We start from the raw sequence: 21,832 nt of genomic DNA, 5'->3' as shown, positions 1-21,832 counted from the left end.
AGCGAGTTCCAGCGAAAGAGACATTACCTGGCCTGAACGTCTTTGTGAACGTTTTATACGCTCACTGAATATTATACGTACACCGGTGGTAAAATAAGGACCAGGCGCTCGTTCAAATCAGTTCGAGCGACGATGATTCGCCGTGAAAACTGCTATTACGGTCGAAAACACCGAAAATGTCCCGTAATTGCCGGCAACTTAACAAAGGCGCGCTCGAAATATTATGCGACGCGACTGGGAAGAAGAATCATGCGAAAGAATGAAACATTTAAGTCAAAGGATAGGAAAATAGAGCGGATTTTGGATAATTTATAAGACGTCCATGGAAAATATCTTTACGAAGAGAATGAAGAAATAAAATCTAAATCCAGGTTTGTTTCATCTTCCAATATTTCACTCACAAATACTATAGCGAATGTTTTACTTTTTGATATTTTGCATGTTTTTGCATATGGACATTCTGTAATCTCGTATATCTCGTTTTTGGAATTTTTCAATTTCTGAAGTTTGGTACTTTGATTAGAATACAGAGAAATAAATAGAAAGATAGAAATGTTTGAGACGTAGAGTTATCAAGAAGCGTAAGGGATTTGCGAATGATTTTTGTACGTTCAAAACAGTTTTATTTTCGACACTATAAAACAAGTGGTTTCGTAATACATTTTACGTGGAAATGTGCAATCAAAGATCGCTCGACGACGAAAAATAAATAATTATCGCGTATTTTTCTCTCGTACATATACGAGATTTCTGGTACTATTCGATACACTTAAACGTAGTTTATAGTAATCTTACATCGATTAAACTCTATTTTTCTAATCTAATGAGTACTCATTCGAGTCGAGTATGATCATAATAGAAATTATTCCTTAAGTACACTTAATCTAGACATAAGTTTCTTAACTATCTTCGAAGCGTTACTATCTAATTTTAACTTGTATCAAGAAGTACACCAAAAAGGTTTCGCCCCTTTCTGTCTTTTTACGATAATATCTTACTCGTAAGAAACATCATTTGAAGTGAAACAGAAATTATGCACAATTTTTAAAAAGTCGAAGTTCTGTTCGTAACGTTATTACGAGAAAAATCATCTGCGATATCACAGATTGTGTTGTCGTATTTTTTCATTGCTTGTCCGCATGATTTCGTGGCGTCAACGCAGTCGAATCTTCTTCATCATGTTGAGGACACTGGAGCCAGGCAGAGGGCAGGTGGGGTAGAAATTATGACATCCTTGACCTTCCACGCCGGATATCAGTTGACCCATATGCGCCGCGAAGTGGTACCTCGAGGGCACTTCCGCCATCGTGTTCAAGCTCGTGTCCCTGAAAAGTTTCCATGAAATATTCATCGTTTGTACTTCCTCTTTCGCCAGGGCAGCGCAAGTATCAAAATGTTGCCCAGCTAGCGTAACGTTAATTAATGTAAATATTTAGCTAAATATTTATAACTGTTCCATAGTTGAAAAGTGAACTTTAATTCTTGCAAATTAAAGTCTCTTAGCAAAGCGTCCGCTGCTCAATGAGTTCCGGAAAACTGCGGTAACGTTGAAACTTTAATAACTTACAGTAACTGTTCCTACGTAAACGCATAGTTTCCAAACGTATTTTATTAAAATGATCCTAGCTGCAGAATTACAAATTTTTTAAATAATATGATAAATGTACTATACATATATTTTTACTCAAAGTCTTAGGACAATTTATAGTTTTATTAAATTGTTGGATATTATTTGTCGATAGATTGATAGTTTGTAGTAGTTTAATAGTTTTCAATGAACTTGCTAATACCAAACATTAATTTATGCACTAACTGGTTTCTTTATCGTATGGAATGACGTTCAACGATTATTCAACATTTTCCAGTTTCTAAACAAATATAGCTGCATTAACTTGATTGCAAATAATTACAATTAAGGTGGTATGGCGAAAATAAAATAAAGCATACGTAAAAGTATTCTGATCTCAATAAAAGTAAACATCAATTTTGCCAAGAATTACCAGCTGTTCATAATAGTTACAAGAAAAGCAAACTAACACTTATTATTTAGATAAATTTGACAACTCAACTGTTATTTAAAAGCTAATAGCTCTGTGCTACATTTATTTTTTATAACAAGTGCTAACATTATTTTTATATATTTTTATACCAAGCTATCGTGAAATTTCATCTCTGCAAATATGAAATATATAACGTCGTTATCAGAAATTAATTTAGCAATATTCGACGGTTGGTAAAAATCTCTTACTTTTCCTTCTTGTGAAAGCGAATAGATTTACGCGAATAAGACGAAGCAGGTGTCATATTTACGAGCACGTTTCGCAAGGGTTATGTCGCGGAAACTCGTTTCGAAACGATCGAAAGAATAATCGACGGGCGTCGACGGCACTGGCACGCACGAAATCGACTCCACTTTCGCAACGTTTGACCATGATAAACTGGTTGAGAACAAGCCGCATAAGAACAGGCACAAGGCGAGTTGCCTTTTACTTTCGATATCGACTGCTGTCTGTAAATACGTGCACCAGAATCGTTACGCTCGATGAAACCGACTGCAAATTGCACGAACCAGCCTTTCTCTGGTTCCGTCGTGTGCACCAACTCAGAAGAAATGTGGGAAAATTGGGAACCTCCGGTCGACGCACGCCACGCGAGGTACTTCCGTTTCCAACTTTCGATTCCAGTCGATTTTACTGTTTAATAAAGTTCTTCTTGCGTATATTATTTATTCCGATTATTTTCTGATATCTTTTAACGTTAACTGTGTCGTTATTATTGGAATTTTGGTGGTAATTGTGCTTTAGTGTTCAAAAAATTGAATACTTCCCTCCTCGTTTCTTTGTAAGGATGTTTCATTTAGATTCTTTCCTCATATAACGTAATCAATATAAAAAATCAATAATATAATCTCATATAATATTAATTGCACCGTTATTGTTAGAATTTTGATGAATCCTTTTTAATATTCAAGGATTTCAACTCAGGTATTCCTGATTCTTTATAAAGACGTATTTTATTCATGCATCTTTTTTGAAACTCTTACTATCTAGTTGCGTGATTGAAGAGAATTATAATTAACGCGCATATCAACATAGAATCTGTAAATAAAGGTTGTGAAAGAAACGTTTCTATGGTTTCTAATCCTCGTTAGTATGTTATTTGTAAAAACAGAAATATCTTTATCTCTCACTTTGCTAAACACCCTCGCTGCAACTCATCGCGTTTCATAAAATAAATTAATTCATAAAAATAAGTAAATTTACAAAATTAATTATCGCGATAATTTTAGTAATTATGACACAATTAAAATGTATATCAGAAAGAGATTTAAATAAAGAACACATGCGAAGGAACTTCCATTAAATAGCGAAACGCGTAGAATCATTATATGATTAATGCATTATCCAATCATTGCTAGGTTTTAAAAATAGCTCACAAATGGACCTCTAATCAACAAATTAAATCGAAATACGTGAGAAAATTTATTAGACGATTCCAACATCTTCCAATCATTCTCGATTTCAAAAATCGCTATATAGCTCACAAATATAATACACCACTGGTAAAAAGAAGTTCAGATGCAAAAAATCGATTTTGATTGCTTCGTGATTTTTATAGACAGAAGTCTCTTTGCAATGAAAGCAACCCCAATGTCGTAGAAAAATTATTCGCTCGCAATTGGAATCATACACAGTAACTACCATATCAAGTTTTTACAAGTACATATTCTTATTTTTCAATGAAATATTTTTCTTTTATTATGTTCCATTTTTCTAGTCAAATCTCGTAGTCGGCACCCTGCTGGGGGTAGCCACCCACATGCTATATTTATTTTTATTTTATTTTATTGTTTTACCAATAAGATATAACACTTTACCAAATATCCTTCAGGACAAATTGTAAATAAACCAAAATAAACTAAAAAAAAATCTCGTAGTCATACGAAAGTGCTATCAAATGATATGAAAATCTCAATATACTCGGACTTGATCAACGAGTACATAGACGCTATAATAAATACAATAGTGCGCAAATACCACTTATGGCCACTATATTAACAATGAAAATAGACAATTTGTAGAACTTTAAACGCGTTTATCACGAAGAGTCATTTTTGCACGTTAACCTCTTTTTACGTTAACCTTTTTTCATATCAAATATATGAAACCTAAAGAAGACACAACGATCCATAATACCCGCGACCGCAACTGCCGATGAAGAAAAGCATCCGCTATATCTTGTAAACGAAAATATGGGAACTCACGTTCGATTCTGCGGGAAGTCGGAAGAAAAGGGCTGATCGTCGTAAGAAACAGTTTCGTCACGCATGGCTCCTGAGGAAGACGTCTCGCGGCCGCAAAAGGGAAATCTCCCTGTTTGCCCGTTTACGATCGCAGCCTCGAGGCGAGCATAACGAGCAAACGCAAAACGGCTTCTTAGCTTTTCCATCTTGATCGGTTTAACCCGGAGCGGTTCCATAAAAATCGGCCTCGCTATGGGAACGGCGTTTACGCACGCATAAAAGTAAATATAAAGCACGAATCCTTCCGGGACGTTAACCATCACGATCCACCGTGACATCATTCCTTGTTGTCTGTTTAACTTTCGACTTTTCCCGCGTTCTTTTTATTTCCTTTTCCTGTTCGTTTGCGTGTATTTTAATTTGATGCTTCGTTGGGGAACGAGTGGAAAATTCGAGGGCAATGATCGAGGATCAGCCTTTGGATTTAGTATGAGTGTTTTAATTTATCACGTGTATTGATAAATGTGACCATAACTTGTATTTTGTAGATTGTCGATTTTAGTACACAAATCTCTTTTCGATAGTATCGAAGTTGGAATATTAGATTAAGCATTGTATTCTTCACACATTTTGCATATTCTTTGGTGATTTCCTGACATAGTTTTAGAAACCAATACTATTTAATGGTAGCTATGAATCTGTTTGAAACGAATATTAAGTTATACAAAGTTATGTTTCTCAATTATTTCAATTTTATTTACACCCATTTTCATGATTAAATTAGAGTATTAAAAAATATATGAATTATGAGAAATTTATACGTCAAAGTTTCAATAATATATATCACGTAAACCTGACAGAATTTTATCAATTCATTACCAAAAGGTATTCTTACTAGATATCAATTATTTAATTATTGAATTAATAACTCTAACGGAAGAAACAGCACGAAAGGTTCGGGGCTTAATTTCTGTCAATTAAGCTCGACACGGTAGAAACGAAATTTAATTTCCGCGTGGAAAAGTAAAGAGCTGTATGTAATTTCGCGAGATGAACGGAAGCATCGTAGCCGAGCAACGACCACGAATTAACCTTTAAAGCTGAGCTACCATTCTATTTCGCTGTTTTCAATCTCCGGAAAATAAGAACAAGAAAACGAAAGAAGAGAGATGTTTCTGCAACCAATTACGAAATGATATCATCGATTCCACCGATTACCGTCGCTTGTAGGGTCTAAGTGATGTAAAGAAAGATTCAGGGACAAGTGATGTTCAAATGAAACACGCTTCAGGCGTCGTAGAAAGTCGGAAGATTGAATAACCCGTGAAAAGGAAAGTGACGGATCGTTATAGTCACCGTCAACGTAGAAGCACATGGTCGTTCTCTTTTCGAAGCGGCTTACATAAGAGCAGAGGAACTTTCACGTTGTACTTCGACCTCCTGCTCACAGGAAAACCGCTGGCTCTTTAATGACCGGAAATAGTAACGTCTTGCAGCTAAATACCAAATCTCCGTACATTCTTCCCTGTTCTCTTTCTCTGCATCTCCATTCTATCTTGTGTAAATGTTCGACCGAAATTTTATTTTTTATATTTATCATTCGCCAACTTCTATTTGCGAACGATAAATTTGGTATGAAATTTGGAAAAGGAATATCGAGGATATGAGATTATCCTAACTTTACAACACAGACAGTACATCTGCTATTTCTGAGAAGTTGGAATTTCCTACATTGCAGATTATAAGCTTTACAATTCCAATCACGTCCACGACACGGTTAGCATTTTTAAGCGCTCGTCGGGTCACCATAACAATAGATGACGTGTGATAAACTTCGATCCCGGATTAGAACTCGACAATAGGTCACTAGATGATGTCCAGTCGGGACGTTGTGCTACGCACTCTCGACCAGGTACGCAGTAGACGCATCACGTACAAGGCGACCACGACAGTTTGACAGTCACATGATTGCAAAGATACAGATTTCTACGTCGTAGAAAACGTTGACGAAAATATAGCCCCTAGACTGACACTTAGAATATAAGTAACATGTACTTACGTTTCATACTCTCTTACGTTCATAACTCTTTCATCACTCGTCACTTACGTTCATCACTCACTCGTTCATCGCTTACGTGTACAGTTACGTGCCTCACGATACAGATTTCATACTTAGAGGAAAGTAGGCTCTTACATTCATACAACACACTTCAACACACACTACAAATCTCTTCAAATAAACATACAAAAGTCACAAACGAATTAGAACTCCTTGATCTACCTTCACTTTGAGCGTTCATATCGTTAAAGGTTCACGACCCCAACCGAACTGAGTTTTCGATTTAACTGATCTCCACCTAGTTGAGAGGTGGCGACAAAGAGTATAGAAATTGTTCGCATGATTGAAAATTGCACCGTCACATCGTGTTACGAAATAAAATTCCTACTCTGTCAGTTCGGATTCCCAGCTCATAAAATTTAATTAAAGCTACAAATTACTCGACTTTAAAACACATATCTACATCGCAGGAATCTATGGAAGAGAAAACTAGATATTTCTCTCTCGATTTTAAATTCCACGTGTTCCACAGAGGAACAAAAAATTCCTGCTCATTCGCAGTTTCCAGTCCGAAAAATCCCGCATGACAATTTCTCTTTCAATCAATACCTACATCTCGCGAAAACGCATACACGCACAAAAGAAGAGAAGAGGAGGAAACAAAAACGTGAAATCCGCCCCAAATCTCGTTGAAACGCGCAGATTTGGAGCGAGATCGAAGCAGCGCGAGCCCACCGCGCATCGTCGCGCTCAATATTTGGCCGGTTTAACATAACTTTGCTTTTAATAAGCGAGCAAAATGACCCCCGATGACGGCGGCGCGTGGCTGCGTTTCGCCTCTCGATCGTAAACGAATATTGCGAGATACTGCGGGCGTCATCCAATTTCAACGCAGCGAACCAGCGTCGCGACGTGCTTCGTAACCTCCGCGCGCGATCGTTCAACGTCGAACGCTCGTTCATTGAAAATTGCGCAACGCGGGGTTCGCTCAGCTCGCCATCCAATTTTCGATGACACGCTGCATCCTCGCGTGCAACGATATCGAACCTGACTGTTCGACTGCATCTGTTTAGCGAGATATCGAACTGACGTTTGTTTGGCCTGTGCGCTCGGCTTGTTGTTTCGCGCACCAGGATCAAGCTTCGACCGCGCTGATCGATATTCCGACGATCGAAGAGAGCATTCGGCGCGTACACTGCTCTATCGGTGTAATCTGCAGATTGGAAGGTAATCCGACGAGCTGACGTTTAATTCTCCGACAGGGGGGAGTGGAGTCCAGAGGCTGCATATTGTTGTTTATGAACGCTGTGCTCGATTTACGTATAAAGTATGGCTGATTTAATAAGGTTTCTAGGTGGCGCGAGATTGTAACGTTGTGTGGGTCTGTATGGCTATGTTTATTGTTCAATTAACAGTTCGCTATTGCGTAATCAAGTTGTTGAATCAATGATTCGTAACGTGCGTAAATTCTTCTAACGATTTTGTAATCACGCAATCGTTTCTCTTGGTCGAACGTTTTACGAATTTTTGTATAAAAATTGACGATTGTCGTTATCGGATACGTGGCTTGATTTAGAAGATGTCGATAACTCGTAAGAACAATGTTTCGACATAAGCTACAATAGAATACAATCTTTCTATAAAAATTGAGAAACTCCATCATCCAATATCTCAGCTTGATGTTGAACATACCATAAAACAAATATGGAGAGACATTGGCAGCCAGTAAAAAGAACAAGACCAACGCTTCGACACACAATCCACGATAGAATACGATTTATCTAAATAAAATTAGGAAGCAATTAGCTTGAGCTACCAGATACCATTGAACAATATCGAGACATTGATAGCTCGTAAACAGAACGAGGACAATAGTCCAACTCAGTCCAGGATGTAATATAAATTTCACAACGTGACATTGGCGGCTCTTATTATGGTTGTTGACCTATCGAGAATCTCATGATCCAGCGAATTCGCATTACCGTCGATGGTGATCGAAAGTGGAAAGTGAAAGTAGTGAACTGGAACGAGTCGATGATGAAAGTGGACGAGCTACGAGCGCCCTATGAGGTGTCGTAAAAGTTCCAGCACGAAACTGCCCCATCATCCCGGAGGTTTCGAACGTTAATCAACTCTGTCGAACGGTTTGCAAACGTTCTTAGTGTGTAATTGCTGTTTCTTCGTCATGATCTATTTCGTTTCTTTCACCCAGCTAAAAGCGGAACGTTTCGGACTACTTCTTACATAGCGGCCATCGAAAATGTATTTCCACGAAGGACTTGGAATATTGATGAACCACTACGCGAATGATTTTCTAATTGAAAAGAAAAGTTACTGCTCGGTTTCTTAATGTTTCCAGACGGTTCAGTGCAGCAGGCGATGTAATTTTTATGGAATACTAATTTGTAGATAACTCTATATGAGTGTTTAGACAGCAGGATTATGGAAATAGTAAAAATGACTGATTGATAGCGTCGTATAGAAATTTATAGAGAAAGCTGTTAGTCCAATTTTATATTTTAATGATTGCTAAGTTCTAGTGCTAAAAATTCGACGAAAGAATTTTTAACATTGAACGCACATCTGAGAAAAATCAGTGACCAAATTTGTTAAATAATTCGATCATTAATTTATAGGGAAATTTAAATCGAGCTATGTATTAATTTTTTTTTGTGGCCTTGGTCTTATCTACTTAAGAGAAACAAACAACTCGTCATTTACCTGATTAAGTTCAGCAGTGACCGTTCCATCTCACTCAGCTGATCCTGATGGACGGACGAGGTCAGTTCGCATATAAGCTTGGGCAAGCAAGCCGTCTTGATCGTCGTCATCATCTTCGCCCGTCGCGAGATCGCTGTAAAGTAATTTATATATAAGATGCATAAACTTTTCGGAATGTCCCACCATTAACGAACTAATGAATATTTAATGTTTATGTAAATTAATTTATATTCTAGAATAGTATTTTTATGTATCTCGGATTGGAAATCAAGCTACGAATATTTTTGCCCTTTAGGTAGATAATCTAAGTAAACAATTCTTATTCTTTTCTTCTCCAATTTGTTTATTTTTAACGTTTATTTTGATCTGCTTATTATTTCCTTGCTTCAAGTTATATAGCCTTGTGATTAATACGAACTATCGGGTCGTTAAAGCGAGAAATATTAATTAATTCGAACAGCTGGACCGTGGAATGTTTCGATGATTTTTATTCAATGATTACGTAAGAAACCTGGTGAAAATATGCTAAGTGGATAATACTTGACAACGATATCGTGAAAGCCTGCAAATTGTGTTTTGTAAATGAGTAGCGAATAATAAAGATTTTTAAGAAATTCTATTAATTCGGATAGTTGACTTGTACACGACTAACGAAAAATATAATACATTCTGCATGATGCACACTATCGATTAAATCAATACAAATAACGTCAAAAAATTAACGATCAGAACATAAAAAGATAATCGCTTTAGGTAAAACTTCAGGTAAAAAATGTAATAGATTTTGGAATGAGGATTAAAGAATTTCTCATACATCAATACGATAAATTTTTTCTTTCAAATTGTTTGAAATCCAATTCGATAGATAAGAGGGTCCAATATTTTGTACAGTAAGAATTTCCTCAATTTGATGACCATTATGGAACACAATTTATTCAACGAATTTAATGAACATACAACGTGAGTCATTGTTGTCTCCACCTTGAATAAGGAATCATATAAAATTTGTACCAAATTTGTTGTTTCTGTAATTACTAAGACTATGCAAATACCTTTAACAAAACGAATATTAACTTTCACTGAGAAAGGAGAATAATACCTTACTTCTAATTATCTACAGCTCAACGCATTACAAATCAGTAGTCGATCGAAGCTCTCCATCCACATGGGACTCAATCGAGCTCAAACTCAATCAATAGCTTCCATACGAATAAATCAAATGGAATTAACACTTCCTTTAACATTCCGGAACGAAACCGCACACGAAACCACGATAAAAAAATCTGATGACTCGTTACAATGCACAAGTACATTAGCATAACATTTCCGGAAATTACAATTACATTACGAACATTCGTTAGCATGTTCTTCGTTTCTCCTGCGCATGTAAATTATTCCTTACCGTTTTCTTTCTCGTTATCCTTCTTCACCGTCGTCAAGGCTACCCTGTCTCCAGGAACCTTGCTTGCAGGATCCTCCAGACTTTTAACCGGTTCAGTGATATTTTGCCGAGACGATTGACCGAAAATCGTGAAGATCACGTAGCTGTAGTCACCGGCGAACATGAGGAACATCCCGAGGAATATCACGAGACGCACAGTGCTGGTATCCATAGCCATGCCGGCTGGCGTCCTTGTAACGTCACGTCCGCACCGATCGACGATCCTCGATTCACTGCGGCCTCTACCGATTCAAGGACTGGATCGGAAGAACACGCCGCGCGACTGGATTTGCTGTTTGAACTTTAGTCCTCGCTCTGCTACACCTAATATAGCCGTCGATTAAGACGCAAGGTCTTGGAAGGATTAGAAGGCTAAGAGGGTTATATTACCGATACTAATCTTCGTATTAGAATTATGGCGAGGACAAGAGTCCCCAATAAATCGACGTCGTCTTGGAATTACAGTGGCTACAAAAAATATTACTGCGTACCATTGTTGTTTAGAACGTAACATCGGAAACGTTTACGCTGCGTCGGAATAAATTAGAACGAAAGATCAAGCCGATAATAAATAATCACGGACGCGAGACGAGGAGATTGTCCAAACAATAGTTCATTACAACTATCAGGGGATTATTAGGGCAAAAACAATTATTGCCTGGAACTTAACGTTAGAGCTGTTGGAAACAAGCGTATTTATCGTAGCATTTACGTACTAATTAATTGGGTCTAAATATATCAAATTTCGTATGATTTAATAATATTTTCGTATGACTAGGAAAATTATATCAAGTTGTAAGAGTTTACTATAGCTCAAAACTAGGTTGACGAAACAATCTTAATATTTAATGTAAGCAACGGAGTAAATAAATCGAGGCTGTACTTTTAAATTTTGTACGGGCGCGAACAATTAGAGAGAAATTAGAACGGATTAACGTCGAGCACGGTAAATATCACACGTAATGGTAGGATTTGTAAATTGCAAAGCGAGATCGCGTAAATGCGTAGGCTGAGCGCAACTCGCCGATTTATGCCGTATACGTGCTCTTCGTCTAATTGGAGAATTTTAGATTTTTGTGCAAGCAGCGATCGAAACCGCGATCAAACAGCATTTTCGACAATGAAACGTGAGATGTCAACGACGACGATGAAACGGAAAACAGTCACCGGCCGTCGTTGACAGCCTTGACAGTTCGGTGAGCTGTTGCTAAGCCGTCGAGCCACCGAACGTTGCCGAAGATAGCGGAATATCGCTGCTATTGTAGAATTTTCGAAATTCGAAGAACAGTAGTCGACTGCTCGAGGATGATATAAAAACAGACGCAATGGCTTCGAATGTTGTGATGCAAACACTCGGCGCTAGACAGAGGCACTCCGATTGCTAAAGCAGCAACAATTATTGTCTCGAATTTATCGTTGGTACCGTTGGAAACGATTGTTAATTATTGTAGCAATTACTTAATTAGGTCCAAGTATATTAAGTTTCGCATCGTTCAGTGATACTTTCATACGACGATAAACATTTGATACCTTGAGAATGAAATGTAAAACCTTCAGGCTCCTGTATACGTTGAAACACGTTGCTATGCATGCGTCGACACCTGCGTTTCATGAAATCTGCATCAATTCCAGTCTACCAGATTACCGATTCTCCTCAGTTTGTGATGTGATATCAATGTCGATGCATGCGTGCTACAACGTCTGATTATTCTCCAAATATTAATTGTCAATAATAGAGGGCAATATTGACTGCAAAAAATAAAGAATTAAAGATTAAAAAGAAACGAATAAAGTAATGATTAATTAATTAATTAATTAATTAAGAGAAACAGATTTTCTAATGTTACGTTATTAAGAGAAGTAAACACGAACGAACCCAATGATTATAGAAATTATTTGCCTATGGATACCAGATGGAACCAGGTCTCTCAAGGATTAGAAAACAAAATACAATGATGGGAGCCTACTGTAAACTAACTGATGATACGCGTTACACGTCGAAACCTGCGTCCCGATCGGTTCAGCTAAAACGTAATTCTGATTCCTACATCGATACAAGTTACTTCTGATACGCATATATTGTAACATGTATCATGCATCGCAACATGTTTCAACATGTATAGGGGCTAGGGGTCTTTATAGAAAAACGTTTTATTGGGAAAGAAGGATATGTGCAAATACTTTTTGTAGCTACCGTAATCTTTCGTAATGCCGCCTGATGTGCAAGTTACATAGTATTCGTATATCTACAGCTTTCAATTTTTGCTTTGCTTCCTTATGAACGTGTTTATCACACTGTAATGTGGTAATGCAATGGTAGTTAAGAATTTATTTCTGACGATTATTAATCGATAATTCCTAGAACATACGGGTTCAATTAAATACTATAATCAGTTAGAATTCTGAGATGAAGATAGGAATTTCTGTACAGTTGTTACTTTGGATATTTTTATATTTTCTTTAATGATAATTAAATAGGATAGTATCAGCATTGTTAGAAAATATTTAATATCAATTGGAATCAGCTTTAGTATTAGTCTGTTAGTATAACCCATTTAGTTTTAGTGTTTTTCTTATGGACATAAAGTTATTCCAGTAGGAGAAAGAAATTCTTATACAATTATTGCCTGAAGTAATTTGTATTTCTAGTAATAATTAAATAGAGAAATGTTAAACAATGTTGATTAATATTTAATAATTACTTGCCGAGAAAATTAGACGTATTAAGGTCTCCGTAAGAATTTGAAAGGAAAGCGTTCAAGTTATGCAATAGCCATGTCACAACGCCTTAACCCGATTTTTGCGAGCATGTAAATACACATACAGCGAAATAATACGTACTCGTGAGAAGCATCGACGACGTGCTAAGCCCGTGGCCACGGATCGTCAACTTTCAACGTGAAGGATGTTATAGCAGAACTTTCGCTCTCTGTTCACTTCCACTTTCTTCGATCCCGTGTGTCGCAATGCCAACGCAATCCCGAACGATGAAACACTATACTTAAAACTGAACCACACAAGTCAAATTTTTCCAATACTCCTCCGAATAGGATTCTTCCAAATTCTTCTCTTTCTTTGTTTAAAATTTAATCGCTGCAAAACTGGTTTGTAGTCCGCGGAATGCACTGAAACACTGCTCCGTTAAAAGTGAAATCACTGACACGAACACGGGCGGTAACAAAGCTTTCTAAACTCTAATTAATGCTATACTCGACACGGACACAAACTTACGAGAAATTATAGTGTTTTGATTAAATAATAGAATTTGATAGGTCAAGTACAAAAAGTTATGTGTGTATTCGATGACGAATGCGTTCCGATTGGAGGAATTCAGCGACGCTGCCGCGGTCTACCGACGTCGCGGAATGACTGTGAATGATTCGAAACCACGGCCTACGGACCTAACGAGTTGTCAGTGAAAGTTGGACACTCGGCCGCAACTCGCAGCGATCGAATCGGCCGATCTCGTGCCGTGGTTCGTTTATTCGCCAGTTTGTCTGGCGAGAACCGGTGCGAACACCTAACAACCATTTTTCACTTTGTTCTGATAGCGCGAAGAGTTCTATATCTTATCGGATAAAACAAGTACAAATTCGTATTTAATCGACTTTCCACTTAATATGAATTTATTAATTAATTTATTAATTCCGTATTGTTTCTTTTCCTCTAGATACAGTATTTCTAGTAATCTCCAGTTTTAATTATTAATATATAGAATATTACATTTTTAATGTCAATGTTAAATATGGAAATTGTTAGAAACAGTGTTCTTTTCAAATCAAAAACTATTCACTCTAATTTCTTTCTACAATACACGATACTGGAAAAGTAGAACATGAAATTTTCTTTGAAACAGTTTTATTTATATCACTTAATAATTTCAGTTTGCTTCGTTAGTAACAAATAACATTTTGTTAAATACAAGCATCAAATATGTTATTGTTCTGTCAACATTAACAACATCAAAATTTTCTTCTTATTCTTCTATATCTTGATACACAACGAAATAAACATTTATATGGAGAAATTATTTTTCAACAACAGTTCTACACATGTAATACGATGCTTGCTCTCACAATCCTGAATAAATGTATTTTCCAGTTCCACGATATATCCTGTGTACGTAGAACAAAAAGAATTTTTCTTCGAGTAAACCAGTTTGCCCAAGGGCAATGATACGTGCGCGTCCAGATCGGACAAAAGATCAGTCACGTACTATCTTCGAAGTCCATATAGATACGTTTGCTTTACTTTATAAATTTCCATAATAATAAATTTTTATAAATTCCTTTAAGTTCAGTTAATTGATTTTGCTTTAATTGCCACTTTTCTACGCAATATGTATTGAAACTAGAACCTATTTTTAATTTCACTTTCCCACAGAGTCATCGTATACGCGTTGCACTCTGACACACGTCTGTAAAGACGTCAGCGTATTTCGTAATTGCTATAATCGCGTGAGAAAAAGTCTGATAATCAACAACGTCGAATATTGTTTTTTCTTGACATTAGTATTCGACGTAAACGTGGTAATTAATTTTGCAAATTATGATTAACGAAGTAAATATTCAATGTATACTGATGGATAGATGAATGACTTGGCAGAAATCTGCAATTTCGTTGAATAAGCACTGAACTGTTGTCATGGTAAGAAGTTTATGTTAGCTAATGTTCGCGAATACATTACGCACTTATATTCGTTCGGTTTACTTATGTAATTTGTTGTTAGCGGTAAGTGTTATAAATGAGAAAGTCTTGTTATTCGGATATGCAATTTTTCCGTATCCGGAATTAATAAAAGTGGGTAGAAATTACAAATGTTCATATCAGAGATGCTTAATCCCAACAAGTCAATTCCCCTAAAAAGGGGCCAGCAATATTTTATATAAGTAATATAATTATGTATAAAGAAGATAAATATAATGTAGGTAGTGTGTAATATTTCCTATATATTATTCAATTTATTGCAAGTAATTGTAATTGATATATTTAAGAAATATATTATATAGTCTATTTGTAAGCAGTATATTTAAGATCTTTTCTGCGTGAAAATTGTAACGAGACCCAACAACGATCTGGTAAAAGGTGTCACATTCTTCAGAGACTCGTGCAATTTTTTCACATTAAAACGCGTCGAAATGCCACTACTAGCGAATTTTCCTGATCGTTTTCTTCGTCTATCGTCTCGTCGACAATCTCCAGCACTCCACATGAATTTATTAGGCTCTGAAATCATTAAGAATAATAAAAGTCATATTCGACACGAAAAGATATTCGAAAGGCCGTGTCTAACATAATGTATGCAACTTGCTGAGCATGTATGCAAATTGCTATGATTCACGTTTGTATACATAAACTCATAATTTCTGTCAGTAATTTATAAAATATTTGAAAAAGTTATGGTAATCTCGATTATGTTGCCAAGTGATACTTCGTCTACTCGTTTTGCTAGTAGGGAAAAGAGAAAGTAAATCGGTGGTATTTTACTCTCTTCTTTTCGTAGAAATTAGTATAAGTAATAATTATCTAATTTGACGACAAATTACGACAAATTAGGTTGTCACAAAAGCTCTTCTCGTTTTATAAGGAAGTAGTAGATGCACGACATTTTTCGTTTTATATTATTTTATTGGATTACGTTTGATCCATTTTATTCTACTACTACAAAACGGATCATACGTAAATCTATAAAATAATATAAAATAAAAAATGTTGTGCATTTAATATTTCGTGGACGTAATATAAGAATCAAATATTACCAGGGACATAACTTAATTGCAATATTTAGAAACGTTTTTATTTACCTAGAAATATAAATTCTGTATAAGAAAAAGGTTATAGAATGGATAAAATAGCGCTTACGGTGATAAATCGTGGATTCCTCGGAAGCTTCCACGGATGCGTAGTTACTTGTGTCCGATTTTTGGGGGTGCAGTCGCAGCTGTAACTGCGGGAGGTGGACGACGTTGGCCAGGAGGTCGAGAGACAAAGATCCCGTACTTCCTAGGTGGAGGTTCCGGTGGCTGCGGCGGTGGAAATGACGGTTCGAGTATCTAAAACACAATGTAAAACATATTTCTATTAATTTCCATTAATGTTAATTCGAATTCAATGGAAATTTTCATGAGTTCCACAATGCGTTCGATAACGAACCTCTTAGATGTTATAATTATTACTAAATAGATTGCAGGTGCTCATCCATTTACGGGAAATGTAAAAATAGAAATGGGAGTTTCTTCTTTTATATTCTCTCTGGAGAGCATACTCTTTTTATAGAACACAGAGACGGTTATTAAAAAAGAAAATTAATTTACATAGAATACCACGAAACCTTTCTTTAAATTTCTTTAAAGTAAAGAACATGCAAATAATTTTACTAAGTCGTTCAAAATTCAAATAAATACTATTTCCAATTAGCATTTTTATGTATATTCATTTAATTCTCGCCTGTCAGTTTTGAATGACCTCCAATTATTTACTGTTGAAGTGGTCATCACTTCTAAGAAAACTCTACATCTGGTCTTTTAGTTTTCTCAAGCACTGAAGCCATCGACAGATAGATAGGCGACGTTGGCTTCAGGGTTTTCAGTCATAGGGTAACACTGTCAGCGTGCGGATCTGGATCAGCTCATATTATATTCCGAACTTTGTATTTACACTTCAATATTCAAAATATATATTTTCTACCTTACAATTTATCCACGCGTTCTTTTGTATTCACATAATCTAATAACCTCAACATTTACAATCGTAGAATATCTATACCCATTACAACAATAATACTTTTCTTCAAACATTGACGTTAATTTCTCCAGTTCTTATTATATCTAATCTAACCTATCGAAGTGATATAAATAAAATAATAAAGTAATCGAAGAGGAACGAAAAGTATTTTTTATAACAAGATAATGTCAGAGTAAACACTATGTTTCCACTATGAAAATTAGCAAAAGTATGCAAAACATACAAAGCAGAATACTTATAACATTTAAGGAACGAAGCAAGTCTCTATTTACATTCAATTTCTTCGATCGTATTCCTAGTACCGCAAATTTGTATATACATCTACAAACTAATTATTATCAATAAAGGATTATCGTAGTCCATTATCCAAGCGAATTATCGATACATTATGTAATCAGGACACACAATAATCCTAACAATAATACGACGACAATCCTATCGGCGTCAGCATTAACTCTTCCACGGGGTTCGAAAGCCTCGACTATTCCGTTGAATGCGTCTTAACTAACCGAGAGTCCTATGGTTTTCCCCAATTTCGTTCGCCAGACACCGAAATAACTTTACACGTCGCGTCCCGGTGGTCGCGAGTTCCCTAACAGAATTCCTGAACAATCTGTTCGTCTCCGTTTTGCTGGCGGTTTGGGAACGCTGGCCCAAGCTGTTACAACGACTGACGCAACCGGTAGTAAGAGGTAAACCGCCCTCCCCGTCTTCATTTTCTTGACAATTACAGAACACCGTCACGTAGGGAAAATCGGTGCACACAGTTTAATTGAAACGTACCTTGAGATTCTCGAGCGAGACTGTTCGTCCTTCGCCAAAACACGGTCCCGTGCGTTCGTTTTCTCGGTCAGCGACATCGCCCGCAAAACTCTTGCACGATTCTCCGCTGGACATGTACTGGAAATCAACTACGAATTAACGACAATCGAGGAATTTCGCTATAGAAGGAATTTCAATGTTATGTTTCATATAGAAGAGATATTTTTTCGATACTTTCTTCACCACTTTCTCCAGTTCCAGTAGCTTGTCCTCTGCGTTGATCAGCTCCGTGCTTAGACGTTGCATCTGAATTATAATAATTTTGTTGAGATTTGATAAAATAAATGAATCTTATGGGGCTACGAGTTTTGGAAACTTAATTCCATGGTTGCTTCGTCTTTGAGATTATTTTGCAACTAATTTCTTTCTTTTTCTGTAGTTAAAAAGTTTCGTAACCTTTAAGATAGTATGGAAGATTATGTTACGTTGTAATTCTTTTTAAAATTGTCAGATTTTTGTGTATCGAAACGAGAACGAGATCGAAGAATAAAAATTCGAAGGTTGTAAGTTACTTTTCCTGGAAATCACAATGGAAACTACCCCTTTTTTGTAATTGAAAATATTTCGTTTACATGCACCTATATTTTTACTAATTATAGAATTAAATTGTTATAGGTAGAATTATAAATAAAGTAGAATAAAAAGATGAGAAACGTTAGCCATATTTATAACATTAACGAGGCGGTTGAACTTTCAGTTACCTCGTCTTCCAGTTCCTGCGATGTTAATCTCTGCGCTTCTTTCTGAAAGTGTTTAATGAGATTCATTTATTCATTGTTTATTGTGTTTTTTGAAAGAACTGAAAGTTTCTTCTAGACACTAACCACTTTAACCACCGCCTCGTCGTATTCTGTTTTCTTATCTTTCAACGCCACTACGTCTTCCAGTCTCTGCAAAAATCGTTTAAACGAGAAATCGATATGATTGAATTTCTATTATTATCAATCAGTCGACGCACCGTTCTGTTCTCCTCCATGAGTTTTAGCATCTCCCTATTCGCCTTCTCCATTTTTCTTATCACCTACAATTAAGAAACAAATTAAGCCTCCTAAACACTAATTAATTAAATAATTAATAATTTATATGATTAAATATATATATATAAATATAATTAAATTAAATATAAATTAAATAAATATATATTTAATTAAATTTTCAATTTCTATAATTAGTGTGATACTAAATTACTAAATAAGAAGTCTAGAAATGTTGACACAAATCTTTTCGAAGGTAATAGAAGCGTTAAAAAAAATCATCGCGGTCGCACCAAACACTGTAATTAATTGTTCTAGATTATTGACGATTCGATTAAAATTATCGGTAAATTATTATAGTTTTCGAAAAAGATTGGTTGCGATTGATAAATTTTAACAATTATAATGTTCGATTTGAACTCTTCAAGCTTTATGGAAGAGAAATTACAAGAAAAATATCAAAGTACAATACGACAGCGGAAATTTTGTTGTACGGTAATTTTGGATTACCTCCAAATGTTGAAAAAATTTGTCCTAAATTTCCTCAGTAAAATTTACAGTTGTACTTACCGTAGTGGCGTACCACAGAGCAACGTAAAAAAGTATGTGCACCAGAATGCAAACGTAGACGTTGTCCAACACGTACACCCGTATGAACGACTGTGGCGCAATAAGAAACGGAAGTCAGTAGAAATCACGCGATGTGTCGTGATTTTCACGGTCTTTACTTGACGATCGTATACATCAACGAGCTTTAGAATCGGGTAGGACTTTGCCAGCCGGGAGAAGTAGCTCTGCTTTTGTAAGAACATCCCCGCGAATGTAATCCATTAGACGGGATTGCTAAGGATTTCGAAAATTCCTCACGAAGGATGAAAAATATCGTCGATAGAGAAATACTCGACACGAGACACGTCTCTTCGATAAACGAGAGACAAAAATCTGCCAGATGTCACATCACGGACGTTCTGAATCGAGTAACGATTGAATAATCGACTATCGAGTAATCGAATATTTATGACATTTGAAAATAATAAAGCAAAATTTAACAAGCAAAGAAAGTATTTTATATTCGTAAGTATTCTATCTTGTTCTATGTTCTCATGTTACTTTATATCTTTTGAGTGTTTGATTTATGGTATCTAAAAATGAATTCTGATATAGTTTCGAAAGCAAACGTTCAAAGAATGAAAAGATATTGTATGGTATTTTATATTCTTATTTTTCAACGAATTACATTCTCGTTATTAAAATTGGAAAATAACATTTGATAGATTGCTTCAAATCGAAGGCATTCACCTGGCATTGCTATTATTAAAGGAACAAGATTATACTCTGTCTAAATCTCGTGATTACCAGCTTACCTATTAATTCAAGAACGAAGCATTAGAATAATAATGTTAATTAATTCTCACGTGCGACGTATGTTATTTTGAAACGAGTTATTCAGTCTTAACGCTCATTTCACAGCATAAACTAGCGCGACCAACGTGTGGCGTGACTCACTGGTGGTTCGCAACAGCTTCATTTTATGCGATAACGTGAACCACCGGTGAGTCACGCTATTTTTTTTATAATTTTTATATCGCTATCAAGATTCGAATTCAATTAGATCTAACCACAAAGAACGGTATCGATCGTTTACGATAATTACCATCGTCCAAACAACAACGTAATATTAAATTCTAAAAGAAAATCTCAAGAAACATACGTTCGAGCAAAAGCATTAAATATGTAATTAAAGTGAAATTTTACACCCAACGAACGCTATAACGGACTAAATTTCAATTAAGGTATCGATTAAACCAAATTCCATAAAGAAACTAATAACACATTATTGGGGGTGTCATTAATTAACAGGGGACATAATTTACTTGTATCCGTTGGCCAAAGGAGTGATCCGCCGATAATCGCGTATTATTAAACCCTGTTCACGGCAGCTTCAATGGCTGACTTAATTTCGCAATCGTCGCGTTATCGCTTGGTCGATTCGTGATATAATGATGCACCAGCCATGTTGACAATGCCGTCGATAATAAGCTGCGACAGCGGCAGCTGTCGAAGGAAATTAATGAGGGGAAAATAGAACAGGAAGAAATAGAAAGAAATAGAAAAAAATAAAAAGAGGAAAGGAAGTGCAAGACTTTCGCGTGTACATGATCTTATTTCCTAATTAGTAAATAATTAGATATTCGATTTGAGAACGTATATGTACACGTTTAATAGAGATGGTTAAGCTTAGTCGCGTAATTCCTTGTTATCATTCGTTAAGCGAGTCGACTCGTAATGAGACGTATTCTAGCGATTTTATCACAATCAGCTCGTAAAGTAATTCAACAGTAATTTATGAAGATGCTAATTGATCCGTGGCGTCCAAGTGCTTTTAGCGAGTCAGCCTTCGCAATTTCACGAGGTTCGATCTCGAAACTACGGCCTCGAAATTATCGTCGAATTCTGCATTAATAATACAAATGCTTTTCCCGTGTTTGCGTGTAATTTTCCATCGTCTGATGAAAAAATCGCCGAAATACGATAATTTTAATGCGTCAGCAACGAGAATTTATTCGAACGATCCGCTTAATATCACTAATTTTACAATGTCTGTATCGTGATACGGGGTGGTTGAGGGATGAAAGAAGAATCGAAACGCGTTTTGGAAGGACGTGTGAGTGTAATATCGATAATGAAGAGGGCGAGCACGGTGAATGAAAATTATGAACACGTTTATTGATTTATAACATGTGGGCTTGCGTTTTAATTGGTTTAATGTTTGTTTAATGTAGAACACGATATCTGCTTGTAATGTAAAGCACTATGATGGAGATGTT

The 21,832-nt window shown here is 36.1% G+C and overlaps 2 protein-coding genes across 3 annotated transcripts; both read right to left on the bottom strand.

The window, feature by feature from the left end:
• Nucleotides 1–978: 978 nt before the first annotated feature.
• Nucleotides 979–13,907, bottom strand: LOC132907763 (uncharacterized). 2 transcript variants are annotated; one of them, XM_060961156.1, is made up of 4 exons: nucleotides 13,306–13,907; nucleotides 10,426–10,788; nucleotides 9,024–9,156; nucleotides 979–1,325 (listed from the first exon to the last, which is right to left on the bottom strand). In XM_060961156.1, the coding sequence occupies exons 2-4, from the start codon at nucleotides 10,640–10,642 to the stop codon at nucleotides 1,154–1,156; spliced, it is 522 nt and encodes a 173-aa protein (XP_060817139.1). In that variant the 5' UTR covers nucleotides 10,643–10,788; nucleotides 13,306–13,907; the 3' UTR covers nucleotides 979–1,153. The 2 variants fall into 2 exon arrangements, with proteins under 2 accessions (XP_060817139.1, XP_060817140.1); XM_060961157.1 differs by lacking the exon at nucleotides 13,306–13,907 and adding an exon at nucleotides 10,855–11,961.
• Nucleotides 13,908–15,338: 1,431 nt separating this feature from the next.
• Nucleotides 15,339–19,686, bottom strand: LOC132907769 (uncharacterized). Its single transcript, XM_060961168.1, has 8 exons — nucleotides 19,575–19,686; nucleotides 18,989–19,051; nucleotides 18,855–18,920; nucleotides 18,732–18,773; nucleotides 18,205–18,276; nucleotides 17,992–18,119; nucleotides 16,327–16,517; nucleotides 15,339–15,690 (listed from the first exon to the last, which is right to left on the bottom strand). The coding sequence occupies exons 2-8, from the start codon at nucleotides 19,037–19,039 to the stop codon at nucleotides 15,494–15,496; spliced, it is 747 nt and encodes a 248-aa protein (XP_060817151.1). The 5' UTR covers nucleotides 19,040–19,051; nucleotides 19,575–19,686; the 3' UTR covers nucleotides 15,339–15,493.
• Nucleotides 19,687–21,832: the final 2,146 nt, after the last annotated feature.

The sequence above is a fragment of the Bombus pascuorum genome, chromosome 6, assembly GCF_905332965.1.
Source record: "Bombus pascuorum chromosome 6, iyBomPasc1.1, whole genome shotgun sequence".
Classification (NCBI taxonomy): domain Eukaryota; kingdom Metazoa; phylum Arthropoda; class Insecta; order Hymenoptera; family Apidae; genus Bombus; species Bombus pascuorum.
This window is presented reverse-complemented; position numbering and strand designations above follow the sequence as displayed.

Excerpts from the sequence above, each read along its gene's own strand:
- LOC132907763 (XM_060961156.1), bottom strand. The coding sequence starts at position 10,642 with ATGGCTATGGATACCAGCACTGTGCGTCTCGTGATATTCCTCGGGATG. Across the intron at positions 9,157-10,425 it reads GGATAACGAGAAAGAAAACG|CGATCTCGCGACGGGCGAAG; the intron begins GTAAGGAATAAT and ends ATTACTTTACAG. Across the intron at positions 1,326-9,023 it reads TCACTGCTGAACTTAATCAG|GGACACGAGCTTGAACACGA; the intron begins GTAAATGACGAG and ends GAAACTTTTCAG.
- LOC132907769 (XM_060961168.1), bottom strand. The coding sequence starts at position 19,039 with ATGGAGAAGGCGAATAGGGAGATGCTAAAACTCATGGAGGAGAACAGA. Across the intron at positions 18,921-18,988 it reads TCATGGAGGAGAACAGAACG|AGACTGGAAGACGTAGTGGC; the intron begins GTGCGTCGACTG and ends CGATTTTTGCAG. Across the intron at positions 16,518-17,991 it reads TCTCGCTCGAGAATCTCAAG|ATACTCGAACCGTCATTTCC; the intron begins GTACGTTTCAAT and ends ATTGTGTTTTAG.